Genomic DNA, 8108 nt, shown 5'->3' on the forward strand with positions numbered 1-8108 from the left:
GTGCACCTTAGTCTTCAAGGAGACATCTTTGCTCTTCAGCACTTGAAAGAGGCAATTGCTAGCCACATCAATTGCTGTGCAGAATTTTATCTTAGAAAAGGATTAGAAGTGCACTCAGATTTGTCATGCATAAACTTGTTTAGTTTATTGCAAGGTAGTCACGGCAAGGCATGCAAGTAAGACCTCACAACATTCATTCAGAACTTGAGAAATCAGAATTAACAGTTACAAAATTAGTTTAATGGCTAGAATCCCAATCTTTAGACTTCAGGCTTTTACCTTTAACAAGAGGTGTCAGGAGGAAGGCTTGACCGTATCTCGAACTCAGCAGAGATCCCTCCTAGTTAGGGTCCAAAGCCATCTGCTTCAGGTGGAGCCTCAGCGGGTCGTTGGTCTTCGGAGAGTAAGAGACTAGAGAAGGAGCATTTTGCCTCTGCTTTCTCTCAGTGAGTGAAGTGCAGGGTTTATATGTGAACTTCTCGTCTGAGCCTTGTACAAGAAAGGCGAGTGTGACAAAAAAGACCAATGTGTTATGCCTTTTCTCTAGGGTTAGAGATGAGCCAAATGTCACATTTTTTTCTTCAAAGTTAGAGATTAGGGAGGTTGTTTAGACTTATGTCTCAAGAGTAGTTTACAAAGATCAGCTGTGGTATGTCTGCTTTTATCACAGCATGCCACAGGGTCAAAGTCAACCTAAGGTGGCCTATCAAGGAGCTCTGGTAGCATAGTGCCTAAGGCACTTGACTGCTAACCAGAAGGCTGGTGGTTCAAACCCACCAGCCACTCCTCTGAGGAAGGTTGGGCAATCTACTTCGGGTGGTGATACTGCCTTGGTGGTGATACTGCCTCGGCGACTGGTCACTATGAGTCAGGTCCAACTCGATGGCAAACAACAACATCACATTCTGTACATTCTTCAGACACTTCTCTAAATTCAGAAGTTTCATAAATAATTCTCTTAATGACTTACAGGTTTCTAATTTATAAAGAGCCTCAGAAAGGTAGACATTTCTATTTCTAAATTCACATTATGAGTGATTATACATATGTATTTTGAAAGCATACTAGTGACATATACCTTACGGAATTTGAGATCATTGTAGAAACAGACAGAACGACCTCCAGAGGTTCTTTAGAGGATTCGGTTAGCGTCATGTGCATGGCACAAAACCTGGCCCATAATAAGCACTCTGTCCATGAAACTTCTTATTTTAATTCTTGCATCTTACTAAGAGATTCATATACAACATGAGGCTTATTTAAACCTCACAACAATCCTAGTAGGTAGGTAGATTCCAGAAACCCATTTTCAGAATGAGGAAACAGCTCACCAAGGGGAGGAGTCTTTCTTCAGGCCACACAGGAAGCCTGTGGCTAGCCTAAAGCCCAGAGCTCTTGTGAATCACTTCTGGAGTCTGTCTGCAGGCCCCTCCCCCTCAGCGTGCCCGGCCATAGCATTGGCCAGGATGGAAGACCTATCTGCACTTTGATGGCTTCCCTGCCTGGGGCTTAGGAACTGACTCCTGCTGGGTATCCTTTTCCCCCAGAACTGGAGATGGCCAAGGCCCGGAACCAACTGGATGCTGTTCTGCAGTGTCTGCTGGAGAAGAGCCACATGGACAGGTTGGACCCAGACCAGCATGGGATCATGGGGGCTAGGGAACCTGGCAAGTTGAACCTTCTGATCCTGGGTGGATCAGCTGGGAACCTAGAAGCCGGCTTGGGGAGGAAGGTGTCCAATGGGGAGGTCACTCAGTGCCCTCCCACTCTGGGCCCTTGGAACCCTGAGCAAACAGTTCTCTTGTGCTACCAGGGAACGTCTAGATGAGGAGGCTGGGAAGACACCCTCGGACACCCACAATAAGTAAGCTTTCTTGATGGGATCTGGAGCTGAGGGTTTGTGGTCAATAACTTTCTCCACATCACATCCCTGATCCCTCTGTCCTGTGCTTCCTCCATCACAACCTTGACCCCTCTACATGTACAGAGACCCTGTGGCAGGAAGTAGCTTAGATCCCCTCATGGTTGGCACCCAGATCTCCAGGAACATGGATTGAACGCAGTGTCCACAGGGGTGATGGGATTCATGTGAGCATCTCAGGCTTGATCCCAGTATTCCCCGGGTGCCCATGGAGAGGCTTTGAGCAGTGTTTGTTCAAGGTGGGGTCAGCCTGCTGATACCCTGTCTCTCTCCACAGGGACTGCTCCATTGCAGCCACTGGCAAACGGTAAGGCAGTGGGGACCTCAGCCAGCTGACTAGGGGTTCCCAGCCCCTGCCAGATCCTAACACTCCTCCCCACCCCCACAGGCCATCTGCCCGCTTTCCCCACCAGCGGAGGAAGAAGAGGAGGGAGATGGATGATGGGCTGGCCGAGGGAGGACCTCAGCGATCCAGTGAGTGGGCGGTGGCCTGAGAGGGCAGGCAGGGGCCCAGGGGCTACGTAATGTTCATACACCTCCCACCCCCGCCATCCCCAGACACATACGTGATTAAGCTATTTGACCGGAGCGTGGACTTGGCCCAGTTCAGCGAGAACACACCACTCTACCCCATCTGCCGTGCCTGGATGCGCAACAGCCCCTCAGCACGAGAGCGTGAACGTTCACCCACCTCGCCACTGCCCCCACTACCGGAGGATGAGGAGGTGGGATGCCGGAAAGGGCAGTGGGCGGAGGGCACAAGAGGTGGACTTCCCACCCCAAGCTAGTGAAGGTGGATGGACAAAAATCCCTGTGTCCCTCGATAACACTTCTGAAGCAGATGAAGTACATAAACATGAACCCCTAGGTAAGGGGTATGGATGGAGCCCCCTAGGACAGGTCAGGTCACCTGGCTGGGGGGAGGGGGCAGACAGAGTTCCCCTGGGCAGTCAGACACAACCTCCAAATTGGGGGTCCTCAAGAGCAAGGTTAGATAGGAGTCCTGGCAGACAGATATGGTCATCTAATCTGAGGGGTTAAATAGGGTTTTCTTAGACAGAATGATGTGACTCCCTGGTAGGGGTGGCCAGGGATCACCAGGACAGACAGACATAATCCTTTAAACTGGCAAGGGTGGAAAGTAATTCCCAAGAGTAGGCAGACATGGCCGTTTGGCCTGGAGAATGGTGGAAGGAGGTCCCCAGGTGATAAAAATAAAAAAATAAATAAAAATATGATGCTTGGACAAGGTTCCCTGAGGCAGGCAGGCAGCCATGACCCCCTGGGCTGGCAAGGATAGACAGAGGTCCCTGGGGCAGGTGGACCTGATGCCCAGGTTGGGCGTGGTACCTGCCCTTTAGACATGACTCTTCAGATTCTCATATCTTGTCACTGGGAAAGGCAGGAGGGATAGATTGTACACTCCCAGGCCTCTGCTCTGACTTTCTTGGGTTGGGCGGGGGGTGGCCCTTGTGTCCCCAGGGGTCAGAGGTTACCAACAGCAAGAATCGGGATGTGTACAAGCTGCCTCCACCCACGGCCCCGGGGCCACCCGGAGATGCCTGCAAATCCCGCATTCCGTCCCCGCTGCAGCCGGAGACCCAGGGAACCCCAGATGATGAGGTGGGTGTGCAAGGTTGGCATGGGATCGAGGGAGGCACACATTCCAGGGCTTGGGGCATAGCCACCCAGCCCAGCCTCTCTGTCCACACAGCCCTCCGAGCCCGAGCCCTCACCGTCCACACTCATCTACCGCAACATGCAGCGCTGGAAACGCATTCGCCAGAGGTGAGCATTCCCCAGCCTGCCTGCCCCTGTGGGCTCTGCCCCAACTCCTGAGCCTTCCCTTTGTCCCACCCTTCATGCAGCTGGAAGGAAGCATCTCATCAGAACCAGCTCCGCTACTCAGAAAGCATGAAGATCCTACGGGAGATGTATGATCGACAGTGACGTTCGTCTCCCCGCCCCAATAAAAGTGCCGCTCTGCACCAGCCCCTGCTTGCTGCAGCCCATCCCTTACGGCCCAGACATGAGGCACCTGGCAAAGCTCTAGCACATTTATTGGAGTCGGAGTGGTGGTGGCACAGGGACAGCGGCGAGTTCCAGGGGAAAGGATGGTGAGGAATGAAGGGTCGTGTCTGCTTGGTTGATCTGGAGGCTAAGGGGAATGTGGAAGGTGGATTGCCTAGGCTATCCTGCTGGAGGGTGAGGGTCAGGAAGAAGGGTGGGGAGGTCTGGTACAGCTGGGGAAGGGGACTGGGATATCTGTGCCATCTGGGGAGATGGGAGGATGTATGTACAATTTGAGGGTGAGGTTCTGGTGGTCTGGGATAAAGTGGGTTATTTCCAAGGGTAGGGATGAGAAAAGGGGCTTAGAGGCCAGAGTGGCAGGCTGGGGTTACAAGTGAGATGTATCTGTAGAGTGTGGAGTATCTGGTTGGAGTGAGAAGGATTGAGTTTTGGGGTTCAGACCTGGCTGGTCTGGGGTGGGAGGTCTTCAGAATCTAGGAGAGTTGGTTTAGGGTGTGGGTGGGGTTATGTCTGACTAGAAATGGGGGTTTAGGAGTGTCTTCCTAGAGTCTGAAGGAAGTAGAGGAGGAAGTCTTGAGGGGGGCCAGAGAGAATGGAGAGCTGAAGATGGGGGACGGGGTGTCGGGTAAAGGGTCTAAGACCAGGTATCATGGCTGGGTCTAGGGGGTAAGGAGAGGGGCGGGATCCCGGATGGGACATTTCAAGATCTGGGCAAGCTCTAAGCATCTGGCTGGGTGGAGTCAGGTCGGCTTTAAAAGAGGGGCCTGGGACGGCTCCCGGCCTTCAGGCAGTCCCAGAGCCCTACTTGGTGGCAGCTGGTGGCGGCAGCGGGGTCTGGGCTGGCGCGGCCTGGATGGACAGAACACCCTCGGGGGACAGCGCGGATGTCACGGCAGCGGGGTCCACGCCGGCAGGCAAGCGGTAGCGGCGGTGAAACTCGCGCGCGATGTAGCCGTGCTCATCCTGGAGGAGGAGAGGCGTTAGGGGCTAGGTCCCGGGCTCGCGGGTCCCGCCCCTTCCCTACCGGAGCCCCAGCTTCGCCCCACCCCTCCGGCCAGCGTTCGCCCGGGACGGTGAGCTCACCGGGCGCTCCTCGTGGCGCGCATGCACCTCCACGTGTTCTCCCACCACCTTGACGGCGATTTCCTCGGGCGAAAAGTGCTTTACGTCCAGCAGCACTGAGAAATGGCCGGGGTCCGTCGGCACCTGCGCAAGGCCGGCAGCGGAGGGGGAGGACGGTCACGGGGCCGGTCGAGGCTCCCGGAACCCGGCAGTGCCACGCCCCGGTCCGCGCCGGTGCTGCTGGAGAATCCCCTCACCGACCTCTTCAACCAGAGTAACTAATCACTGGGTTCCCCCTCTACCCAGGGGGATGAGACTGCTTTCCCCTGCAAGGTCAGGAACTTCCGCACTCACCGGGGACCCTGGGCCTGGCTCCGTCAGCGTTAAAATCTCGTCATCAGCCATAGCTCCTCCCATCGCCCCCGCCCCGCACTCGTCCTACCCTTCCCCCCTGGGTCACCCGGGCCCTCCTCCAGAAATCGACCAGATGCCTCTTCCCTCCTGCTCGCACCCTCAGCAACTACTGGTTCCTCCCCCACGTCTCAGAGTGACCAGGGTCCCCGCCCACAAATCACAGGACCCCTTTTTTGTCAGAAAACGTCGAGTCACCACAATGTCTAATCTTTCCTCGTAGAGTAACAACATGCCACCCCTCAGGAATTACTGGGGGGCCCCCACGGTCCTCAGAATGACTGGGGTTCTCGCTCCTTAGGTCACTAGACCTTTTCAGAATCAACAAAACTCCCCGCAGAATTACCCTCAGCGTCCACAGTGGTGAGCTCTCCACCAGCACCCCACCCCCGCTGAGCTAATGGAACCCCTCTGACAACTACAGAGACCGCTCACCCCTGTCAATAACCCGGCCTGTCCACTCCCTTCAGGGAGCAGCATTCCACCCTCAGGTGTCCCTGGAAGCCCCTAAGTGACCAGGATTCTTCACCCCACTCACTCATCAGACATTCCCTCCCCTCACGGTCGATCCGGCCCCTCGCCTTCCGAATGGCCCGAATTACTGCCCCTCCCCCGGGGCTGGCACCTGGGCGACGGGCAGCGCCACGCTGGGTGCGCGCAGGTAGTAAGGGGCGAGCGTCGCGGGGCAGAGCGCGGCCAGTTCAGCCTCCAGCAGCCCTTCTCCGAAGCGCTGGTCAAAGAGGCGGCCGGCCGCCGGAAGTCCAGGCAGCGGGGCCGAGGCGCGACGCAGCCAAGACGGCTGCACAGGCACTGGGATCTCCATCCTACTTACCGCCGCTGCTCTGGGCGTCGCAATGCCACTGAGTGAGCAGTCAGCGCCTTATAGCGCGCCCCTGTGCCCGCCCTTCACGGGCCGCCTAGGGACACCGGGACCGCGGCCAGATCTGGCCATTAATGCAGCCTTATTTAGAAACCTCAACAATTACCTGGTCATTTATTAAGCGCCTGCTGGATGCCTGGTAAAGGCTGCCAAGGAGATGTTCATTAAGGACCCCCCGCCCAAGGCCAAGGAAGCGGAGCCTTACCAGAGAGGGGAGCACAGTACGGCGCTTGAGACCCAGGGTCCGACAACCCCACCGCAAAGCCCTCAGTCCTTTTAATCCACCCTCGCACCATAGATAGCTCTGAGGATGAAGTACATGATGGGTTGAGGGGCAGATTCCAGGGTACAGGGAATGTGGTGCCCGGGCCAAGCTGTCAGAGGACACAGAACAGACCCTACCCCCACCCTCAGCTGGGCCCTGGGCCCAGCCCCGCGCCAGGCCGGGCCTAATTCTGTGCCTCTGACTCAGCCTCCGCGCTGCGGCAGCAGGGTCTGCCAAGTGAGCGGCGGTCTGGGGGCGCGGGCCCGAACAATCTACGTTGGCCCCCCAGGGGCCGCGCGCCGGGTCCCGAAATAGCTCCTTTTGATCCCGTCACACACCCACTTTGGCCAGAAGTCCAGACCTGGCACCTGGACCAACCAGCTGTTTCTGCACCAAGAGGGAAATGGTTAGATGACCAGCAGGACCGGCTGACTGGCCCAAATAATGCACGGAGGGCGGTTAGACGGGTCAGGCTCCCTGACTGCCCCTGCAACGGGACGAACGGTGGTTAGACTTGAGTCGGGAAGAGATTTCTGGAGCAAGAGGGAAACGGTTAGAGAGGACTGCGGAAAAGCGAGTGTACTTTGGATACCTTCCTAACGGCTAGCCCAGCCTTAGATTCTTTTCGTGATGCACGAAAAACACCAACCCACAGCCGTGGAGTCAATTCCGCCTCATAGTGACGCTATAGGACAGAGTAGAACTGCCCCATAGTTTCCAAGGCTGCAAATCTTCACTGCAGCAACTGCCTAGGCCCCGCCCCGCCCCGCCCCGCTGAGTGGTTGGTGGGTGGGAATCGCTGACCTTGTGGTTGGCGGCCAAGTGCTTTTAGCCACAACGCCACCAGGGCTCCTTTTTTTATTGGTGCACAGGCTTGCCAATTACTGCTACATGCTACAGGCTCGCCAATCAAACAAGCTTTCTCAAGCAGACAGCGTTATAGCCAATCATAAGATATTTCTTTTTGGGCACTTTCGTGTTGTTTCTATTTTCCTCTTGATTGGTAGCCTTGGAGGCCGCTCTTTTTCGCGCGCGAACTCCCAGAAAGGGGCGGTGCTAATTGCTAAGCGACGAGGATGCGCGCGGGGTTGGCCGGGTGACGGAGCTCAGCAGGCGGAAGCGCCGGGATGGTCGCGGGATAGTTCGCAGGTGAGGCCGATCCTTCTCAGCAACCACTAGAGCCCTGGGGAGGACCAAAGGATGAAGGCGATACAGCCTAGGCGCAAGTTCCCTAGCGTCCCGTGTCTCTCGGGCTTAACCGCGGTAGAACTACAATTCCCAAGGTGCTCTACGGCCTGTAGCCCGGTCAGCCTTGGACATCACTTTCCCGGGAGTCCCATAAGCGTTTTATGTCAGCTCTCTTCTTGTTGTTATATGCCGTCGAGTCGGCCCCGACTCATAGCGACCCCTCCTTGGATTTCCGAGGCAGTATCACTACGAAAGTAGGATTGCCCAACCTTCCTTCCGAGGAGTGGCTGGTGGGTTTGAACCGCCAGCCTTCTGGTTAGCAGTCAAGTGCCTTAGGCACTATGCTACCA

At 56.0% G+C, this 8108-nt stretch overlaps 2 protein-coding genes across 2 annotated transcripts; one reads left to right on the forward strand and one right to left on the reverse strand.

Annotated features, from left to right (window-relative positions):
• The first annotated feature begins 1555 nt into the window (after nucleotides 1-1555).
• On the forward strand, nucleotides 1556-3871 carry LIN37 (lin-37 DREAM MuvB core complex component). The gene is made up of 8 exons (XM_007954856.2): nucleotides 1556-1623; nucleotides 1814-1864; nucleotides 2199-2228; nucleotides 2310-2395; nucleotides 2480-2646; nucleotides 3404-3544; nucleotides 3636-3709; nucleotides 3790-3871. The coding sequence occupies exons 1-8, from the start codon at nucleotides 1556-1558 to the stop codon at nucleotides 3869-3871; spliced, it is 699 nt and encodes a 232-aa protein (XP_007953047.2).
• Nucleotides 3872-4753: 882 nt separating this feature from the next.
• HSPB6 (heat shock protein family B (small) member 6) lies at nucleotides 4754-6248 on the reverse strand. The gene is made up of 3 exons (XM_007954887.1): nucleotides 6051-6248; nucleotides 5036-5158; nucleotides 4754-4915 (listed from the first exon to the last, which is right to left on the reverse strand). Exons 1-3 carry the CDS (start codon nucleotides 6246-6248, stop codon nucleotides 4754-4756), a joined length of 483 nt encoding a protein of 160 aa, XP_007953078.1.
• Nucleotides 6249-8108: the final 1860 nt, after the last annotated feature.

This window comes from Orycteropus afer, unplaced genomic scaffold (assembly GCF_000298275.1).
Source record: "Orycteropus afer afer isolate SDZICR_OR568_19922 unplaced genomic scaffold, OryAfe1.0 scaffold00476, whole genome shotgun sequence".
NCBI classification, from domain to species: Eukaryota; Metazoa; Chordata; class Mammalia; order Tubulidentata; family Orycteropodidae; genus Orycteropus; species Orycteropus afer.